Source organism: Drosophila obscura, unplaced genomic scaffold (genome assembly GCF_018151105.1).
Source record: "Drosophila obscura isolate BZ-5 IFL unplaced genomic scaffold, ASM1815110v1 contig_37, whole genome shotgun sequence".
In the NCBI taxonomy this organism is placed as follows: Eukaryota; Metazoa; Arthropoda; class Insecta; order Diptera; family Drosophilidae; genus Drosophila; species Drosophila obscura.
The window spans coordinates 2,706,088-2,728,673 of record NW_024542825.1 but is presented as its reverse complement, the minus strand read 5'-3'; the positions used below and the strand labels follow the sequence as shown (position 1 = coordinate 2,728,673).

At 42.8% G+C, this 22,586-nt stretch overlaps 1 protein-coding gene across 1 annotated transcript; it reads right to left on the bottom strand.

Moving 5' to 3' along the window:
* Positions 1-13,556: 13,556 nt before the first annotated feature.
* LOC111078548 lies at positions 13,557-22,361 on the bottom strand. The gene is made up of 6 exons (XM_022373278.2): positions 22,058-22,361; positions 15,698-16,732; positions 15,233-15,617; positions 14,554-15,156; positions 14,147-14,496; positions 13,557-14,064 (listed from the first exon to the last, which is right to left on the bottom strand). Exons 2-6 carry the CDS (start codon positions 16,490-16,492, stop codon positions 13,855-13,857), a joined length of 2,343 nt encoding a protein of 780 aa, XP_022228970.2. The 5' UTR covers positions 16,493-16,732; positions 22,058-22,361; the 3' UTR covers positions 13,557-13,854.
* Positions 22,362-22,586: the final 225 nt, after the last annotated feature.

Sequence of the window (22,586 nt, the reverse complement as noted above, 5' to 3'; positions counted from 1 at the left end):
CGGTAGATGTGTTGAAGGGAAATGGATTTAATTTCCCTGATCGATTTACTTTCTCTGCCGAAAATGTTTGCTCTACTTTTTGTGCTCATATTTTTCGGGGGGTTGGGCGTTGGGCTGTAGCAATCATAATTTCATATTTACTTAGCGAAATTATATTTGTTTTACTTTTGGGCGTGACTGTGTCTATCTCTCATAAATGAGAGGAGTATATCCAGTGAGTGGCAGTCTGTCTGTGCTGCCGGGTGGCATATCCTTCATGGCATATCCTGCTTGTGTATTTTCTACAAAAAGAACTTTCTTTTGAATTAAAATTATGTTTTTTTTTGGGGGTTGAAATAAATAATGTGGGGGTAGCATTTCAATGTCCAATCCATCAGCAATTTGATATTTTTCAAACCAAAATTAATGGAGTGCAGATCTTTAATGGATTAAAGGCATAATAGATTTTTTTTAAGAGCTCAAACACACAGCGCTGACTGCTTCTGACATTGAAAATAATTAATTCAAGTTCGATTTAGTTTTTTTTTTACTATTTGTTAGAATGTAACCCGGCAACTGGGTTAACCATCACTCAAGTATATAAACCCATATTTTAATCATAAATATTCTTCTGCAGTTGCAGTGGAAAATTGTAAAAAAAAATGTGTAAAAAAATAGAAATATATTTCCATTTGTTTTTGTGTTCATTAAAAAAACATTTGACACTTGAGTTGTGCTATCGGCTGCCATCTCCATCTTCGCCTGCCACTTGAGAGCCTGTCAAAATGTATGAATTGTGTGGCAACCTGTTCGTGGGGCGCGAGTGTCGCCTCATTTGTACGTTCTCGATGTGAGTTTGGACTGTACTTCGTTTGGCAGCAGCTGCCGCGCCCAAATCGCCGCACTTTCCCTCTCCTGAGCCCAATGACTACATGAAAACTAAATTGCAGTGGCAGCGGTGGCACCAGCGGCGGCTACTTGAAAATTGTAGAACGTAAAACGGGGCGTGAAATGTTGTGTGACGCTGTGACGCTGCCACGTGCAGCGCGCACAGTTAATGACATTTGACATATTATGCCACGCGTTGTCTGCGCTGCGCTGCGCTGCGCTGCTCTGCCTTGGGTGTGAATCGCTTACGAATGACGAATGTGTTGTTGTGCCAGCTCAGGGACATTTTCGAGAGGCCAAAAGCCAGCAGACAGGAGGAGACAGGATGCAGAGACGTAGCGGAGCAGCGGAGCATTCTAGCTGCAGTTCTGGTGCCGCTGCTGCTGCTGTCACAGACAATTTGTCACAAATCAAAACGAAAGCAAAGCTAAACCCAGAAGCGTCCGTAAAGGGGTGACTGCGTCGTAAGGGCTGCGCATGCGCTTCCTGCTCGTCCTGCTCGTCCTGCCTGCCGTCCTGCTCGTCCTGCTCGTCCTGTCGTGCGCGTATCTCTTGTGTAATCCATCAAATGACATTCGTTGTGCCTCTCGCTTTTGGCAATGTTGACGAAGCGTGTCTCACTGACACGCCTACCAGCTGGCTAGCTGCGCTGCCCTGCAACCTCTCCCCTTTTAGAGCGCTGCCATCCTCGTTATGCTCCCAGCTATCCCAGTTCTAATTGCTCGTAAAACTCGTGCAGCTCGTGCCATAAAAATCATCGACCTGGCGAAACGCTCCACCGAACAGATTTCTGTTGTGACACAATGAGCGGGGCACGAGGTACCACTCGTTTTATGTGCTCGTAACTTGCCCTAATTAAATGCAATTAGTTCAGACCAGCACCAGCACCAGCAGCAGCTGCTTGCGCAGGACACTGCTCTAAATTAGCTGGAAAAATGCATAAAAAAATTATATATATATTTTCTTTGTGTGTCACACAATAACAACAAAAAATCATAAAAATGTTACAAAAATTTCGGTAACTTTGATTTGATTTTACAGCCTTTGCCCGCGGAGCCTGAGGGGTTTTTCCGAGCTCTCCGAAGGGGTTCGCTAGGCTCTGGCTGACTGAATGCATTTTCTGTGCAAAGCATTAATATACTACATACTGCCTTTTTTTTAATGTATTTTTTATGAATATTTTGGCTCGTTACACGCCTAATGACACAGAGGGAAACACTCACCCCAAGAGCACACACACAGCGCACACAGCACAGAGAGAGAGAGACATAAATCATAAATGCACAGATTATTATATGCACAGATTATTATATATGTATGTATAATGTATATGAAATTGAAGAAGCATTTGTGCCAGCTCATTGTTAACCTTGACTCGCCCCAAATGCAAAAGAAGAGAACATATTTACATGCGAGCATACGCGTATACTCGTATACAGTATTTTGTTGTATCTTCTTGTGCCTTGTCGTCACCTGAGCCATGTGCCTCACCTTCTAATTAATTAGCAGCAGCAGCTGGATGGATGGATGGATGTATGGTGGAAGGTTACAGGTTGGTCTTTTGCTCATTTGCTTACCATTCTGGGCCTGGGCTTGGGCCTCTCCTGCTGCACACCTTCCAACTGTCTGCATAATTAGGCAAAAGATGCGCACCCCAAATAATGACGTACGTGTCGTGGAATACGAGCATGCCCCACCCACATGCTGCTGCTGCTGCTGCTGCTCTTTTCTGGCTCAAGGTTGTGCCCGATTGAACTCAGCTGAACTCTGTCTAAATGGGCAGTTCTGGAATGGGGCAGGCCGTCAAACTGTTGATTTGCTAACTAATTTGCGTGTGTGTGTGTTGGCTGGCAAACTACTTTGTTTTGTAGTCATCTTTAAGTTGCTTGCGGAACTGGTTTCGTTCTGGAACACTAAAAAGATTTCTAAACGATCGTAAATTAATCGAAACAGAACAGAAAGTAAATGTGGCCTGTTTGTGGCCCGATTTAATGAGGAAGAGTGACGAGAGCGTTTTCTAAGTGGAATATTTGATGGGATATGTAATTAAAATAGTTGCAAACTTAGCCTAAGTGCTGAATGAATTATAATTATAATTATCTAATGATATGTAGCTGGTTTCCAATAGTGTTTGAATTAATAATAATATAAATGGCTTGTGAAGTTTTCTATTTGATATTTGCACAAGTTAAAGACTCGGAAAACTACTAAAAAAAAACGCTTTTAACAGATAATAATATATAATATATAATATATATATGTATATAATATATTTTAATACAATTAATATAATATAAATAATAATAATATTAAATAATAATAATAAAAGAAATAATAATAATAATAATTATGCGCTATAAAAAAATGACAATAGTCGAGCTAAAAAAAACTCCCAAATAAGCAAAAGAAATAAAATATATATTATATATTAATACTATAATATTATAATACCTTAATCCTAAATTTTATTATTATTATTATCACTATTATTATTATTATTTATTATTATTATTATTATTATTATTATTATTATTATTATTATTATTATTATTATTATTATTATCATTATTATTAAAGATTTATTCCTAATATTACAGCTGCGTTTCCACTCAAACTTCACAGCTTCCCCTGCTTATCACAGTAGCAGCTCGACTGTCTCTTTGCACTCCTTAAATAAACTACACATTTTATGTAGTAACTTTCTTTTGCCAGCTAACTGCATATAGAAAAAGTTATGGCGTTCTTCCAGCACTTTACAACTCCATATTCTGCCCCACTCCCCCACTCCCACACACACGAAATGTTTGCGCAAAGGAAAACCCAAACCCAAATGCAAATGCAAACAGAACTTGAGACTTTTCGGATGAAAATGCAAAATTGAATTCCGAGCACGTTCTGGCAATACGGAAGAAGGATACGAAACGAAGGCAGCATGTGTGCAGCCCATATCCTTCCATATCTATAGTGGAAGCATATTTACTTATGGCCGAACAAATTTCCATGTGCAAAACGGCAGCGGAACGAACGGCGCAGAATTTCCAATTAATGAAGCATTAAAATTTTTGCGGCACAAAAGATTGCAATGTCGAGATAAAAACCAAACCGCCAAAGAGAGATAATAAAGAGCCCAGGGGACAGAACAGGACAGGACAGGCCAACACGTTGATTGCAATCAGAAAGGAATGAATGGGTGTGTGTGGAGTGTGGTGTGGGGTGTGGGGTGTACCCTGATTAAGGATCATCCCAAAAATGAATGATGAATATATAGAGCGAAGCACTCACAGCGGGAGGGGGTTGCTGGGTACTCAAAACAGATTTGCCAAAAAGCCAGGCGAAATTCGGTTGCAGTGCAGATACAATTTACGCTTGAAGGAATTCTCGACAAGCTGCTGCATAATGAACGAACTCTAGAATGTGGTTGCTACTGCTGCTGCTGCTGCTGGCACGAGTAGGCGAATGTGTGTGGTGTGTGCTGTGGTGTGGTGTGGGGTGGACCACTCTCCAACCGCAAACAACCAAACACATTCGATTTTGCGATTAACGAATGTATCAATCTATACAAAACTATTTAAGCGATCCATTCTCCGCTGTCACAAGAACGTCGTCTATCAGGCCCCTCGAATTTGATTTCAAATTCGGGCTACCTCTCTCGCTCTCCCTCTCTCTCTATCTTTCCCTCTCTATCTCTCCCTCTCTATCTCTCCCTCTCTATCCCTCTCTGTGTTTAGAAAAACGTGGGAGCTCCAGCCACTGGCCATATATCAATCTCAATCTGAGTACTCGTATCAATCCCCACCAACACACACCAAAAAACTATAACAAAATCTTTTGGCAAAGCGTGCCACACCGTTGCAGCGGCGGCAACAACAAACACACACACACACACACACACACGAAAAAACGAGCCGCAAACTTAAATGAAATTGGTGCAATTTTGATTGATTTATAATTGAATGTGAATTGTTGATAAGATTATGATAAACGACATTCACATCTACAGCTCTGCGGCTCTTTGGCTCGATGTGGCATTGCATGGGGCATGCCACAGAGTATCGGAGAGTAAGTATGCCATGGGATCTGTGGCTTGGCTCCTGGCTCTGGAAAATCAAAAATCAAAAACAGGTTAAAACGGAGGACGCTGTCCACTCGAATCGGTCGTCCATCGTTTGGCGTCGGCGGCATTGCCGATTTGATGGCAGTCGCCAAAAAGCAATGCGACCGAAAAGGAAACGAGAATGCTTGCGCAGGAAAGTCGAATAGGGGATACACTCACTTATGATAAGAATTTAGGCTAAAGATCTAGCTGCTCGAGGCATGTAAAAAAAAAGAGAATAATAATAAAAATAAAATAAATAGAATAAAATTGAGAAAATTCACAGATGAGCTTCAAAACACTAGAAGGCGATTCAATAGATAGAGAAACCAATTTATCGATAGCTAAATAAATGAAAAAATATATAGAAAAATATTAAATTTTATAGCATAGAATAGCAAACAAAAGAGCTAAGGAATAAGAAAGATTCTAGCTAATATTTTATTAAAAACTAAGCTTAGATATCCACACTGATAGAAAAAAAGGCATAGTAAAAATAACTACCATCATATTTGAATTTAAAATGCGAATTTTTAAATACAAACATAGTAAAATTAAATAGAATTCACCTTGATTCAAATATAAATGTATTAAAAATGCTTTTTTAATACGGCCATATTTAATCTAAATGCAAAACACTTCAAAATAACTATAATATATGAAATTATTATGACTTGATTTCGTGCGAACATTTTGGAAATAATAAGAAACTGAATTTACAAATGCCTAAAAAATCCTTACCAATTCCAATCTTACACCAATGCCAATGTCCTTTTAATTGTAGCACCCAAAGCGAATTATCTGCTGCAGAACGATATCTTCTGAACACATACACATAAACTTAGATATTTTTGTCACCCACATCTGAAGCTACAATACAAGCTAAAAATATGATGGAAGTTCATTGATGTTGTAGATCGTTGCCAGGGCAGAAAATTAAAGTTTTAAACGTTATCAGAAATTATTGTAGAACATTTGCGCTACAAATGTAAACAAACATATATATATATATATATATAAGTATATATATGCCCTACCCATACATATTTAGCAAAGTTCACATCAATATTCACCCATGCCAATGACCCTTCCCACGATCATAGAGTAGCTGGCAGAGAGTCGTTAAAAAATGTCTATCGCTGAATCGTCGTCAGATTGGCTTGAAAATGCATAATTTTCGTTTGATATCGATTGGCGATTTGCATTTTTGTCGCTTTTGTGGCTGGCTTTATGCATAATAAAATCAATAAACGCACATGGAAAATTGCAAATCAATGTGGAGTGCGGCCCGGAGTGGAGACTGCCGCCACACAGACAGACAACAGACAGTGGAAACTCTGGGACTGGGCGGACAACAGTCGGCGGCACTGACTGCTGCTGCTCGACAAAAGTCTCGTTTTTGAAGGCGACATTTAATTGCCTGCGACCGAGAGTAGTGGCGCAGGGGCAGGGGCAGGGGCTGGAGCTGGGGGCCGTGCCAGATTTAGTGCGTGGAGTTGTAATTTTTTTTGTTTGTCACTAGGAAATACAGAGCTGAGTTGAGTTAGGAGCCACAGCAGCACCCAAAATGCGGGCTCGAGCTTAATTTAAACAGGAAATTATGAATGTTGACTGCAATTTGTTTATGCAGCTGCTGAGTCAGGCGACCAGGCCAATAAACCCTCCCCCCTGTCCCCCCTCCAGTTGGAGTGACTGGGCCAAGATTGTGCACCGCGTGTATGGGACGATAAAGTTAATTTACTTTTGCTGTGTTGCCATTTGTGTGTCTTATGTTTTGTCGTTATTTTGATGGCGAATATTTCACGCTACTTGCTGTCCGATCCACAATCGACGACGACAATGACGACGACGCGTTGACGGTCAAAAGGTGCCCTGCCTGCCTGCCTGCCTGCCTGCCTTCGATCAACGTCTGTCACGGATCATTAGCAGCAGCAGCTCAAAGGAGCCATAGAGCCGCAGCAGGAGAGTCAAGGTAGTAGCCAAGTGTGGCAGGCAGAGTCATGGTCTAGTATTGTCGACAAGCTGCAAAAATATCCATAATTAGTCATGTGCGTCGTCTGAATGGAGTTGCCGCTGCTGCTGCTGCCTTTTGGCCTGACAGATGTCCTGCTCTGCTCTATTCACTGAACAATAAGAAAAGCCGCACTACGTAAGTATTGCAGGGGGTTTTTTGAAGGTTATTAGTCATTGATATGCCGCACCTTCTACGTACTTGGGTATCTCTTTGTGTATATCTGCTGGGGCCTGGCTCAATTTTTGCAGTTTGCCTATTGACAGAGGTGTTGCCCATATGTGGCGAGGGCAACGTTCCCCCGCTGCTGCCCCTGCTGCTGCTGCTGATGATGGCAGACTAACCAATGACAGTGGGGTTTCTCAGGGTTAACAGTGTGGGCCCAGATCAAAGGCTGGGCGTTCAAGGAGCAGATCGAATTTAACTAAAGAATTTATTGCAGAAAATGCTTGTGGGCAGGAAGAAGATCTCCTATGGGAGATCATTAAAAATTCAACAAAAATTCATAGTGGAAAAATTTATTTTGGGGAGTAATTTGAGAATATCTAAGAACACTTGTAGCTATATATTTTGGCATATCTTTAATAAGGTAACTTGTTGCAAAGTAGTTGCACAGGAACAGTATTGATCATTGATCAGTGCAGAATATACTGGGAGAAAAAATATTTAATTTTTAGCAAAAATAAAACAAAATAAATAAAATATAAAATAGATAAATAAAATAATAAAATAAATAAAATAATAATAAATATAATAAATTAAAAATTTGAGGTAGATCTTAGCAGATCTAATCTCAATGCATTGTAATTTTAATTGAAATTCAATCATTCTGCATTATCATTGCTAAAGATCCTTCTTTGGAATTGCCAAAAATTATATATTATATTATATATATTTATTATATTATATTATTATATTATATATTATTTATATATTATATTATTATATTAAATATTATACAAAAATAATCTCACATTTCTTTTGTTTTATTACCAGCTTCTTACACTTCCGATACGTGAATTTCCACGCTATATTTGCACACTTGGCAGCAATCTCCTTTTCAATCTTCATGCCACACAACTCACTTTTCCATTTATCTGCCATAAGTTGCATCATTAGCCAAAAAAAAAAAACAATCTCCAACAAAAACAGCGAAAATTTTCCACCAAAAACTGCAGTTCAGACTCAGACCCAATCACAGCCCAATCTAAAGCCACACGGAGGGAACAGCACAGTGAACACTCATTAGGCACACGCCAAAACAAGCTGCGAAACATTCACCGACTTTTCTCGCTCTGTCGCTCTCTCTCTCTCTCTCTTTCTGCGTTCCTCTGCTTGCATAGCATTTCCCGGGGAAGCAAAAGTTTGTATAGATTGTAAACCCCACAAAAACTACTATCACCATTCTCTCTACCAATTAATTACCCCCCGGACTGGACGATGGAAACAACCAACAACAACAACCAACAACAAAAAAAAAAAGAGTCACTAAATCATTTTGAACTTGACATTCAGTGTGAGGCGAATGCAAATAGTTTTGCTTTCGACTCCATGTGAGGCAATTAACGGGGGGGCCCAATAGCAGCCAGCAGCTAGCAGATCCGTGGCCCGAGTTCGTAGAGGTGTCGTATAGTCTTTAAATTTATGCCACAAAAAAAAAAAAACTGGACACACGACAGCAACTTTTACAGAAGAAGGAGCAAAACTATTGGCCGGCAAACATGATTTAATGAGCATTTATGCAAATGAACAGACCGAATGTGTCCGACACTGGTCCTCCTGGTTTTTCACCGTACACACGAGTAGCTGTAGCTGTAGCAGCGTGTGTTATCCTTTAAGCATCCTGTATATGTTCAGTCCTGTGCTCGTAAATCATTCCAATCTGTGTGTGTTTGCATGCCCTGTGGAGGGGTGTGTGTGTGTGGTGTGTGTGGGCCTTCAATTGAATAGAGAAAAGTAACCTAGAGCCAAGCCCCAGAGCCTACACACGCAGAGCAACCTTTCGTTGAACGAAAGGTACGCAAGCAGACGGAAGAGAGAGAGGGAGATAGATGACACTTTGAGCTGCAATCAGGCGTAAAAAGATGCTGCCCAAAAGCAATTTTCACTTTTGGTTTTTCGGTTTTTGTTTGGGTTTTGGTTCCTTTTGCCATTCAATTGAGCGCCGGAGGGTATGGCAGCAGACTGAGTGTTTTTGAGGTGGGTCCATCATCAATTTTCGCAACAATGCGACAAAATGAGACTGCAGTGAAGTGCAGTGAGGACTGCAGAAATACCTGGGGATCGATATAGAAACTTGCAGGAAATTGGGTATACATATGTGTGGTTTATGGCTAAAGCCATGGATATAATAGGAATATGTTGATTAAAAGTTTCTAAAAATAGAGTAGTCCTTCATTTATTATAAGACACATATGTGATATATTTAAAATTAAATTTGTTATATTTATATTTATTATATATATATATATTATATTTATTTATAACACAAAACTTCTATGGACAAATTATACAAAATTAAAATAAAAATTTAAGTGCAGTGGAATATCCTCAGACTATTTTAATATTTAAAATATTCTAATTTTAGTATTTCTCTTTTGTTTTTAAAGAAAAATATAAAATATAAAAAAAAAAAATTCATAGAAAAACTTTTTAACTTATACAATTTGGTTTAATTTTAATTTTATCTGCTATTTTATCAGTTAGTAATCCATGTGAATTATCTCTACGTGTGCCACGAATAAGCTTTCTACTCTGCCGCAAATAATTCTCTCAGGCATGGAGGGGGCATCTCTCCTTGCAGCATACATCATCATCTTGCTGTCATACCCTCCAAAAAATCCTCATATGCTGGGTGAAACAATTGTCTGCTGTCAGGCCATCGCCATGCCTCACTGGACAGACACCCAAGCCGCAGTGACAGTCCCCAATGGCTGCCCTTTCTCTCTGTCTGTTTCTCCCTTTCGGTTGGTTTCTCTGTTTATGCGGTTTGCCTTTTGGCTGCTTATTGATTTTGGTCTCTCGCTCAAAATGTGTCCGTTTGCGGCTGAGGTGTGAAATCAATTGGAAAATGCGCTTAATGATTTTCCAAGATTTGTGCTTTTGCTCTAATGGCTAAACTGTACTTTTGTGGCAGTGGAAGGGGGCGCATGAGGCGCTGGCGTAATCTTCGATTGGGCCACACCCATTTCCTTGGCTGTGAAAGTGTAGCAACTGTCGGAGAGGAATGCCCGGCACAACACCCCTTTGGGCAGCTGGGCAGATGGGCGCTGTGCTGCCTGCTCTAGGGGTTGCCCAAGACAATGACTTCCAAGGCAGGCAGGCAGGCAGTCCCAAAAAAAGAGGCTACAAAAGTGCAGCAAAGCAATCTTCCCGTGCCGCTGCTGCTGCTGGCACAATTATGTCAACTTCTTGAACTCCTTGAAGGCTGCGCTTCCATTCGCTTCGGGGCGGAAGTGTGCGCCGCCGCGTCGCTTGCAATTCGAAAACGATCAAGCGTAACGCCCCACCCCCCGTGCAACATACATATACTGTAAGTGCCCCGTAATTATGGCTGCACCGCGGGGCATACTTCTGCACCCCTTTTGAGGCTGGGGTCAGTCTTTGAATTTGGATTGTTGATATGTATACGGGCTGGGGTAGGCATCTCTGAAGATTGAGACTGCAGCGCTGCACTGTCAAGGTGCAAGCAGCCTCTCTTTTTTTTAAATATTGATCAGAGCTCTTTTATCAGAGCTCTTTTATCAGAGCTCTTTTGTCAGAGCTCTCCCACAGAGATGATTGCCAGAAAACTGCACGCGTTGCTGCAGTTGAAAGAAGTATGCAAAGAAAGATACAAAGAAAGATAAAGAAAGAAAGATAAAACGAAAAATAAGAAAGAAAGATACAAAGAAAAATAAAGAAAGAAAGATACTTCATATATGAATAAGCTCCTACTTCCTGTAGTTAATATCCACCCCACTTAAGCCACTAAAAAAACCCTCTCTTTTCCGTATTTTTTTATATTATTACACTCTAAACCACCCAAAAAATTTGCTGCTATTTTTGCCCTAAGTCCTAAAGTCAATTGCTAAAGTTTTCAATTAACATGATAGCCCAGATAGCCCATGCTCCCCAAGGGCAAAGGCTACAACTACAAATACTCATATGCTTGCATATGGACCCCCAAAAACTAAGCTCTGCCACACAGAGAGACTTGGGGCACTCGACTCGAAATGCTGGCCTGGCCCATTAGAATCGACTACATTAACAATATTGGCAGTGACCCAGCTCAAGTAGGGCGTTAGGTCTCGCTGCCTCTCCGAAAGGGCACCCAAACATGAAAATTATGCGTATCGATTGCTGTTTTTCTTTTTTTGGGCCCTATCTATGCATTAAACTACCCCGAAACTTCCGCACCCTTTGCCCTTGGCCTTAAAAAAAAATAAAAAACGAAGGTAAAAAAGCTTTTAATGCCCAAACAGAGAATGAGAGTTTTGCTGTTCGGGTTTTTCTTTCACTTAATGGGGCACGCGTCCGGCACAGAAGGCTTCGAACCCAGAGGGAGCGACAGAGACAGAGGCAGCGACGGCGGGAGATGAAAATTTGGAGATTGCCAAAACGACGATTAATATCACTTAATTAAGGTGAAAATGTAGATGCCTGACAGCTGTCAAAAAGCAAAACGCATGAAACGTATCAAATGGCGCATACAGGAAATAAAATATCATTTTTTTAGCCCAATTTTTATGCTGTTTTTTTTTCGGGTGGTTTCTTTTTTTTTTTGTCCGGTGCCCAATTGTCCGATTTGGGATTAGGTATTTGCCGAAAACATTTATTAATGGTAGTCTCACAGGGCGTAGGCACAGGGCACAATGACAGCAATCAAATCGCATTTGCCCAAAGCGGATTTTGATGGCAATCAATCAGAAAATATCCCAAAAAAAAAGGTTCTCTTTGGGCTGTGTTTTTGTGCAATTTCTGTGCTGGGGTGGGCATGAAATCAAAGCGCATTTAACTTTTGTGGTTGTGCAGCAACTGCAAACGGAATCCTCATCAGCCCCTAAGCGCAAAAGAAAAAAAAAAAAGAAAAATTGCAGTGGAGGGAGCTCAGAGCTGGAGAGCTGTCAACGAGTCTGAGTTGCATAGGAATCGAACTGAGAGTCGTCATAGCAGTCTGACGAAGGCAGAGAATAGTTGGGTAGGGTGGGGGGGGGGGCACTGTTGTCTGACTGCAATTTAATCTGTCAGACAAGTGTGTGCCTTGTGCCTTGTGCCTCTGTGTGTCTCTTCCGCATTTTGTCATGTGTAAACTGGATTCATAGCCATATTCCAGCGGCCAGAGAGACAGCCCAGAGTGTTGGTCATTGTCAGAGTCGGTCGCTCTCTAGTATATCTAATGCAGTTGCCTGCACACACAAGCACATGGCCAGATAGATAATGGACCTTGTGGCATTCACAAACAATAGTCTGGTTAATTGAATTGCTTTCAAATGCGTGGGCCATGCGCTGTGTGCACTCTGCAGCGACCCGACCCCAAGGCGCTCTCTTGTGCCATAATGTCCCGTCCCGGGCACTTTAATTGTATCGATTTCATTTTGAATTTCATTTTGGGCATTGTCTGCCAACTGCTTATGGCTAACCAAAAAACAAAAGCAGTGGGAGAGCGAGAGCGCTGGCCAAGGTTAGAGAAGTTTTTGATATGGGTAAGAGGACAAAACAATTTAATTAAAATGGTGGGTTAGAAGATTTACTCTGAAAGAGCGTACAAAACTTACCTGAAATTTAATTATTTTGCACCAAAATAACTCCAACTGTCTGTTACTGAAAATCTTTAGCTTTTTGATACGCAAATTCTCTGCAACTCAATTCTTAAAACATTTTTCACTTAAATCTTCAGCTTTTTTTACCAAAAATACTTAACTTTTCGATACTCAAAATCTGCAACTATTTGCCAGTAAAAAAATAATATTAGAGGCCAAACAATGTACCTAAATTGTTGCTTAGAATATTTACTCTAAAAGATTGTGGAAAATATACCAGAAATTTATTTTTTGGTGGGTTAAATCTTAACTATTTTTCAATAAAATCTTCAACTATTTTCCACTCTTTTTTTGAAAAGCTTGCCAGTCAAAATCTTAAACTTTTTGCTACTCAAATTCTTTGTCGGTTTGCCATTGAAAATCTTCTACTGTTTGCTACACAAAATCTGCAATTGTTTGCCAGAAAGATCTTCAACTTTTCGGCAGAAAAAATAATAAGTAGAGGCCAAACAATGTGCCTAAACTGTTGCTTAGAATATTTACTCTAAAGGATTGTATACAACTTACCAGAATTTTATTTTTTTTTTTTTTTGGTTTTAAATTTTTTAATTTTTGCTACTCCAAATAGTCTCCTGTTTGCCTCAGAAAATCTTCTAATGTTTGCTCCAATATTAAACTGTTTGCTACTCTGCAAACTGAAACTATTTGTCACACAAAATCTGCAACTATTTGCCACTCAAATCTTTGTCTCTTGCCACTCAAGCTCTTCCGCTGCTTGCCACGCAAATCTTTAACTCTTTGCACAGAAAATCTTTTGCTTTTTGCCACTGAAAAACTTCCTCCGTTTGCTAATCACATCTTAAACTTTATTCATTGCTAAAAATACAATTTACATACGCATAAAAATAGTCAAAGAAATCATCAATCAATAAACTAGCTACTAAATAACTTAAAATCTAGCAAAGTGTTTTGCATACGAGTATATCAATCAATATCATACATATAGCGAGCGCGAAAAGAAGAAGTAAAATACAGATACGAGATAAAGATAAAGATACGAGATAAAGATACGAGATATAAATAAACATTACAAGTTAAAAGTTACAGGCAGGGCAGGGCAGGGCAGGGCAGGGCAACACACTCTAAGACTTGGGCTTTCGACTTCGATTGGGTGTGGTCCTCACAGAACGTCGCGTTGTGGTGCTGGTGCTGGTGCTGCTGGGGGAGCTGCTCTTGGGACTGTTGGTGCTTGTGATTCGGGAACTCGTACTCGTAGCTGTAGTCCTTCTGACACTGGGACGCTCTCTGTAGACGCACATCAGCTCATCCGCCGCATCGGGACAATCAATTTGCTGTGCAAAAAAAAAAAAAATAAAACTGAAGCTTAGGCAGCTCTCCTGCTTTTGCGGGGGGGGGGTTGCATGTATCTCCTACCTTATCACACAGCTGATTGACGGTGATGCACTTGCCACTGACACAGCGCAGCTCGTGGGGCAGACAACCGCCCGGCGCTGTCACCGCTGTCTGTGTGGTGGGTGCCTTGGTGCTGGTGCTGGTGTTGTCGTTGTTGTTGTGGTTGTTGTGGTTGTTGCTGCTGCTGCTGCCACGTCCACGCTGTTGCACCAATGCCGCACTGGGTATAGCACTGGCTGTCCGCGCCGCTGGCGTTGTGACGCCGCCACTGATGCTGAACTTCACCGAGGTGCGATTGGCGCGCTGTGAATACTTGAATTTGTTCTCCGAATCGCTGGTCATCATGATCTCCTTGCTGTCACGAAAGTTAACTGCAAGAGAACGTTACTGAGAACTGCCCAGCGTGCCCAGAGTCGAGGAGTGCTTACCAAACCCTTTGGGTCCTGCTGCCGCATCCTCGCCACTGGCGGATCCATTCGCGGGCGGCGGCGCCGCCACCTGATGCAGCTGAAACTTGGTCTCCGTGCCCGCCTCCTCGTCCGTGGTGGCCGTGATGTACGTGTACAGCTTGTCGTTCGTTTCGTTGGGCGACAGGAAACTTGCATAGGAAAAGACACGCGGAAAGGCATTCAGCTCCGCCTCATCGAAGGGCGCCGAGTCCCCGGAGCCATACTCATCGCAGTCCTCCTCGTCGCTGCCATCGAAGCAATCGAAGTTGAGATCACAGCGCTGGCTCTCGGGTATGCACCTCTCGTTGGAGCGACACCGAAACTCATCCTGCTGCTCGCACACCAGACACTGCTCGTCCTCGTCCTCGCCACCGGCACAGTCCTTGATCTTGTCGCACTGCCACTGCTGTGGAATGCAGCTGCCATCGTGGCACTGGAACTCATTGCCATAGCAGTCATCGCGCCGTCGCGTCGGATCCTCACACTTGTGACTCTCATGGGCATCCGGATACTGGCTGCAGTCGAAGAGCTCACTGAGCACATCCGAGTTGGAAATGGCTATGGAGCAGGCCTCCAAAATGGCTACAAAATAATCAATAAACATCACTAAAGGATCTCCCACTGTCTCTGCCCTGCCCTGCCCTGGCCCCTGGCTTACCCTTGCAAATCCTGCGACAGGGCGGCAGCTGGCCAATGTGCGAGGGTCTGCATTCCGGCTCCAGTGCCGCGCACACAAACTCCACGGCGCGCGCCGAACAGTTGGCGCGAATGAGTTGCTCGTAGGCGGCCATGGCTGCCGCATCCCGTGGCGCCGCTGTGCCCTCACGATTGTACGTGAGATCGTAGTCCAGCACGCCCTGGCACATGGGCAGCATGGTGGAGTAACAGCCGCTGTTGGTTGTCGATGGTGTCGTCGTCATTGCCATTGCCTCTGTGGGATGGCCACCGCTGGCCGCTGCTGCCGGCGGCGGTGGCAGTGTGGGTGAGACGCGTGTGCGGGGCTGCTCATGGCCAGGCGGTGTGGCCTGTGGCTTGGGCAGTAGCTGCAGAGGAAAGGGGAAAAAGGTGCCAAGTGAATGAAGGTTTCCCCCCTGGCAGATTTCTTTGCCTGCCGCGCACTTACATCCTTCAGCAACTGCAACATTCGCTTGTCCTGCTCGATGGGCACACCAAAACTATTCTGATGTCCGGATGTAAAACGAATGCTGTCAGCCGGCAGCAAGGTGTCATCGTAGTCCTCATCCTGCCCACCCAATGACAGCTCTGGCAGCTCCGTTGTGTAGCCATCCACCGCTTTGAGTCGCGTCGTTTCCTGGGGTTCCATTTCGGTGCTGGTTTCCTCATCATCGTAGATCTCCGTACTGCTGCTGCTGCTGCTGCTGCTGGTGGTGGAACTTGCCTCGTAGCGACGCTGCAGCAAGCGTGCCCGTGCCACACTCACATCGTGCAGCCAGAGGCAGTAGGTGATCAGGCCGAAAAACAGCAGCACACTCGCCACAAAGATGATGGGCCAGCGCAGATACTTCCAGCGACAGGCACGACGGGCATAGCCCAGCAGCATCCATGGCGTGGGCTTCTCGCCGTGATGCGCCGCCTCCAAATAATAGTTGGCCGTCAGGGGATACTTGTAGCGGCGCACCTGAAGCTCGGCCAGTGCCTCCGGGCTGCCGAGCATGCCAATGCGATATTTCTGGGTATCACTCCAGCAGGCAGCCACCTCGGCGCTGGCGTCCGAGCCTTTGCTGCGTAGCGTGGAGGCGCGGGAGTAATCATCATCGATCGTCTGCACGGTGATATTTAGGCCGTGGGGATATTTGGTGGGCTGACGTCTCAATCCACTGACTGATGAGGCCTCATTCGACATGCCATCGAGGGTTGTTGGCTGCTGCTGCTGCTGCTGTTGCTTCTGTTCATCCATGATTATTGCCAGCAATCTCTGCCTCGGTTCACCTTTTGTCTGCTGTCTGTCTGGGGGACTTGTACAAATGTCAATTCCAGCTGCTGCAACTGTTTCTGCTGCTGCTTCAGTTGCATAAGCTGTGTGTCTCTCTACCTCTGCTGGGGGGGGGGTTATTGCAATTGTCTAACCAACCGATCTGTGGAGCGTCTCTACGTGCATTTGGGGAAGCTCACCAGATTAGGGCTTCGGCTCTGGCTCCTGCAATAGTTAGTGGCGAAAGGAAATCGAATTACAAATGAAACGAACAAAAATGAAAGTCAAGATGGCATTTCCATGGCATTTGGGAAAGTTGTCACCCAACTCCCCAACCCCAACCCCATCCCCAACCCCAACCCATCCAATCCAAGCCACCGGATCTGTCAGATTGTTTCAATTAAAGCTTCAATTAATTCCCCACCGCATTTCGGACACATCTTCTGCAACAGCTGCAATTTTTTGGTTTTGGTTTTGGTTTTTGTATTTTCCCAAGACCCCATCTGACGGCGATAAATAATCTTATATACGAGAGCTTAAATAATATATATGTACATATGTATTTACAGTGTACTGCCAGCTAAAAGTATTGGCCAATAGTTTAGAAAAATTGAAATGCGAATTGCATTGGCCAAGCTCAGGCTCTGGGCCGGCAAAGTGCTTGGTGGCTTGGTGGCTTGTGGCCGCTTCTGCAAACTCAAATTGGCAACACACACAAAAGCACCAGAAGCACACAGCAGTCAGAAGCACACAACAGTCAGAGGAGAGGCAGTACTTAGTAGCCAAAAACCTGGGCCAAGCTCAACTTGTTAGCCGGAAAAAAAAACGAAACAACAGAAAACAGAAAACAACAAGCAACAGGCAATAAGAGTTAGAAACAAGACGGTCTGGGGGCAAGGCTATAACGAAGAAGAGATGCTCTGTATATGTGGGAATACTTAGGCAATATGGGCAAATATAATATAGAACTTGTAAAGTGGAAAAGCAACATAAATAAATTTACTAAATATGCCCCCAAAGGCATTTCAAATAATTCCCAAACTAATTAATATAAATTCGAAATAGTTGCTGCGTATAAAAATAAGCAAAAGAATAAATAAAATAAATTGCCTGATGACTGCAACTAAACTTTAAAAATGTATACACATGATACATATGATCAGGCAATTTATTCTTGCCCTTATTTTTATACACAGCAACTATTTCATTATTTTGTAACATTAAGCAAAGGTTTTCTTTGGCTATGGTCAGCTGATTGTCAGAATATACCCAAGAAATGTAATAAAATTAATGAAATAGTGTAACAATTATTCCTAAATTTCCGGCTTTTTGTTTGCAGAAAGTGAATGAATTTCCAGGCTTTATGCTGCAAAGAAAACTTAAAAATTTTACGATCAAACTAATTAATGTTTTCGTGTGTAAATATATAAGTGAAAAATGGTTTGTCTTAGTCTGCTATATAGCTGTGTTCTAGTTGAAAATGTACCCACAAATTGGATGCTGCTTGAAGCTAAGGCATGATTTGTTCTGCTTAAATAAAGTTTATGGTCAAGTCAAGAAATTTAATGAATTTAATGAAAGTCTTAGTGTAACAATTATATCAAACTTTCTGGCTTGTTGTGTGGCAAAAACTATGCAAAAATTAATGCATTTCAAGGCTATTTTCGGTAAAGTTTTTAACTCAAAGAATTGAATGATTTTGGGTGCAAAAATATTTGTGAAAAATGGTCTGGAATATAGCAGCAATCTACGAGCAGCTTGATGCATCTTTTTGTGCCCTAAAATAAATGCAAATAATTTTCCCCATCTGCCAAGCAACTCGTAACCCCCGTGACTCCTCCAGTGACTGACTAAGAAAAAAGTTAGCTAAAGTTAGCTAAAGCATCTGCAGCTGCTTTAAAGAAGTAAAATGATTCCCCTGTTTCCAGTTTGCCTGTTTGCAGTTTCTTTTAGTTTTTTTGTTTTGTTTTGTTAACCAAATTAAATGTTATGTATTCATGTTTTATACCCTTTCCTGGAGCGCTGGCATTACGATGAGCACCGAAAGCCGAAAATCGCTTGAGCTTGGCGGCCACAGTTGGCTGAGTGCTGAGTGTCGGAGTGCTTAGAGACGACTCCAACTGCCAACTTCCATCTCCAGCTGTGACTCCTGCTTGGCGGTGGGGTTGGGAGGCAGGCAGGCCCCAACTGGTGTTAGTGACCTTTTCACTTTTGTTTTCGTTTGCCTGACTGCGCCCGGCCTGCCGTGTTTTCTGCAGGTTTCCCCTCAAGTGTTACAGCAGCAGCAACAGCAGGAGATGGTGGAGCTGAGAGGAAGGGGCGGACTCTGCGGCCTATTAATGGGTAGCAAAACTCCACTCGACTAGCAGCAGCCAGCAGCAGCTGTGCTCTGCTCTCTTATGTCGTTCGTTGCTCGATTAATGAGCTGCAACCCGAGACAACGCCACTTCACTCCACTCCACTGCCGCACTTCACTTCAGTCTTCAGTTGTGCAAAAAAACAAAAAAAAAAAAAGACAAATCTGTGCGCTGGCCAGTTATTAAGAGTGGCTTGGGGGCTTGGTGGCTTGGTGGCCTGGGTGCCTCCTCCTCTCGGCTTTACAGATTTCGCTAAGGTCAGTCGGCAATGTTGCTTGGCTGGAAAATGCTGCCAAGCAAAAGCCATCGACAGAAAGGTCATAATAGCAATTGACGACAGAGTGTAGCTGTGAAGAACCTTGTTGTAGGGTCGCCACGAGGGAATGGGTGTAACCAAACAATACGATCAGCAGCAGCTCTAAGAGAGTTGTTAATGTCTATGCTTTGCGGTGTGGTAAACGGAGTGAGAAAACTCGAGTATAATGGCCGATGAGCATGTGGAGAGAAGGTTAGGTAAGTTGTCTGTCTATCTGTCTGTTTGGGTTGGGTAATCCCGAGCTAATGAGAGTGCTAAGTGCAGAACAACAGAAGGGAAAAGGGAAATCTTTAGTGTGGTTAAGCGGTGAGCTTCTTCATGGGTTTAATATTTACTTAATGATTGTGTTAAATGGAGGAACTTCGCTCTCGGAAGATCACGAGAATAACGGCCCAGAGGACAAAACTAATTCACGAAAATTCAACCATTTAATGGCTTTAATCTATACCACTAAATACTCGTAAGTGAATGGCTTGTCTTTGGGGATCTCCACGCTCAGATCTCCTCTGCAATTACAGCCTCTTGCACGCACCTATCTAGATCTTTGCTAACATCCACCCAGACCCAGGCCAGTCGCCCCCGTCTAATTAGTGTTTGTAAATGCATTTAGATATCTGTCTAGCCGTATCTGTAAAAGCCACTTCCAGGCATTGTTCAATAGCTCATTTGGTCAGCCATTAGAACACCTTTGAGCAACATTACGTGCCGCTTGAATGCCACCTGCCCCATGCCCCCTGCCACCTGCAATCTTCTGTGCGATCGAAGGGAGCGTGTTGCATATTGCTTAGATTTGTACACCTTCTTTATTGCATTCATTTTGTGAAGCATTTTAAACGAGAACCTATATGCACCACATTCCACGGACACTGGCCAGTCAAGTAAATTGCATTGATTACACGACTCAGACGAGTCAGACACGGACTCGGACTCAGACTCGAACTCAGATGCAGTCTCAGGTCTCTGGTCTCTGGTCTCCGACTATGTGCATCGGATTGCAGCATCCAATGGAAAATGCCAGCATAGTATAAGTTAAGTCATTTTGTTGGCTCCGCTTTGCAACTGCGAGAGTTCAAAGTTATTTTGTACAAATAAATTGTTTTATGCCTTTTTGATTTTATTTTTTTTATTTTTTTTTTTTTAGCCTGCAAAGCCGGCTCCAAGATGTGCAATGCGAGGTGAGCGAGCAGGCCGCCGTCCGCTGGCTTGGACTCTGGTCAGAGGGGGATTGGGTCTGAGGCCAGCTGCCTTTAGCGGGTGGATTATGGCTGTTAGACACGCCGATTATGGCCATACAGACAGACAGACAGATGCATGCATGCTACACTTTGATGTTGGGAAATGCCAATATTCTAGCCATGCTAACGATGCGTCATAGTTGGATGCCACAGCGAAGGAGGGTTGTGAGTGAGTGAGAGATCAAAAGCCAACCAAATATCCAACCATCGATCTTGTGTCGCAGTATGTTCTGCTCTGATCTGTTCTGTCTGCTCTGATCTGTTGTGATCTGTTCTGATCTGTTCTGCTCTGATCTCTTGTGTTCTGCTCTGCTCTGATCTGTTGGCTTTGTCGCCTGTTTGGGTCGAGGTGGACTACAGTGATTAGATGGCAAACGATTTTTGCCACAGAATTTTGCCATCGATCATAATTGACATTTAAACCAAGTACCGTGGGTGGATTTAGGTCCCCGATCTTTGCTCAACGAGGGCCCCCCCTGCCCCTGCCAATACGTTTCGAGTACAATCACTTGACAGACGATCGTTTTTTTTTTTTTCTTTCATAACTTTAATTACGGGGCTCTTACTTCTATATGCTCGTATTTATGGTTTTTATTTTATGTCCGTCATGCCTGGCAATCAAGTTGAGTTTTTTTTTTTTTTTTTTTGCAAAAGTTCTCTTTTAATTATATTTAATTTGTATTTGCTTTTTCCACTGATTGATGACTGCCTGAGAACGGCTTAAATTCTTACGCAAAAAATAAAAATAAAATCACTCATTAAGTTCGCTGGCTTTTGGGCGCTGAAATAAACGCAGAGCAGCTTGGATCTTCCGCCACTAAATAACACGTTGAACTTTTCGTGGATTCTTTGCCCACTTATATAATCCAATGATCTGGCATATGAAATCTGCATGTCATCATAGCTCAATTATTCCATCAATCACACACTTACAAGAGTGAGAGAGATCTCTGTCTGTCGCTCACTCAAGCCACACTCATGCACACACTCATGCAGAATTCTTCAGCTGCTTTTGCTCATTTAAATAGATTTTTGTTTGTGTAATTAAAGCAGGCTACCCGATTTTAACACTCAACTTGTTCACAGCTGATGATCATCGTCGTCGTCTCTCGTTTTGATTATGAACAAAACTCACACGAGAACCACGCGTTTGTCACTTTTCCACGCTTTAGTTTTTTGTTGTTGTTGTTGTTGCGGTTGATCTTATTACATGGCAGGGCAATGAATACTCGAATACGAATACGAATACCCGAGACATTCAATTGCGTTCACTCACATGTTTGCTGGCCTGCCTTGTTTTATGTTAATCAATTTTGATTGCAACTTATTTTTGGTTTTTTTGTTTGTGTTTTTTTTGCTACCATTTTAATTAAAAGTGCAAACATCATAAATAAATAAAGTGACTTTTTTGTGTTGGGCTGATTGCACATGGGGCTCCCTCCGTACTCAGTACTCCGTAATTACCAAAGTCATAATTTGCATAAAAATTTCATTTGTGGCCCAAAAGTGGCATTTTATTTGTTATGTTTCTTTTTCCCAGTTAGTTTTTTTCGGGTGCAGCCTTAGACAATTTTTAACACTTTTGCAATAATTGCACATCGATTTTGTACCCATAAACGTTTGGGTTCAAAAAAAAACTCACTTGTTATGGTGCAGCACTTGTTGCAGGCTAAAATGATGCGATGCGATGCGGTGCGATGCTGTTTTGGTTGACGCGCTTCGTACTGGTGGCCGCATGCGCACGTTCGGCTGCCAAAATTACGACTAACAGCACAATAACTTTGCCCAAATAGCCAAAGCCGCAAGATGCCGAAAAAAAGCTAGCCCACGGATCCACCAAATCCAAACTCTCTTTCGGCTTTTCGGATTCAGTTATTCTTTCGATGTCGAAGAGAGAGAGCAGCCGCTGCCGTTGCGCATGCGGTTCAAGCTCAGCTTCGTTTGGCTTTCGGTTTCGATTTGATTTCGCTTTCAAGCTCGGCCCGCGGAACGACGCGACGGCTCGACCGTGGGCATAGCTTTTGCTCTTAAACGGGTTTTCGAAGCCACTCTTACTCTTACTCTCTTAAATTGCACTGATTGCCGATGCTGATGCCGATGCTGCTGCGCTGCTGCTGCGCTGCTGCTGCTGCTGCTTGTCGATTGCTGGGGGAGTCATTGGTTCAGTGTGT

Excerpts from the sequence above, each read along its gene's own strand:
- LOC111078548 (XM_022373278.2), bottom strand. The coding sequence starts at position 16,492 with ATGGATGAACAGAAGCAACAGCAGCAGCAGCAGCAGCCAACAACCCTC. Across the intron at positions 15,157-15,232 it reads CTGTCGCAGGATTTGCAAGG|CCATTTTGGAGGCCTGCTCC; the intron begins GTAAGCCAGGGG and ends ATTATTTTGTAG. Across the intron at positions 14,065-14,146 it reads TCAATCAGCTGTGTGATAAG|CAAATTGATTGTCCCGATGC; the intron begins GTAGGAGATACA and ends TTTTTTGCACAG.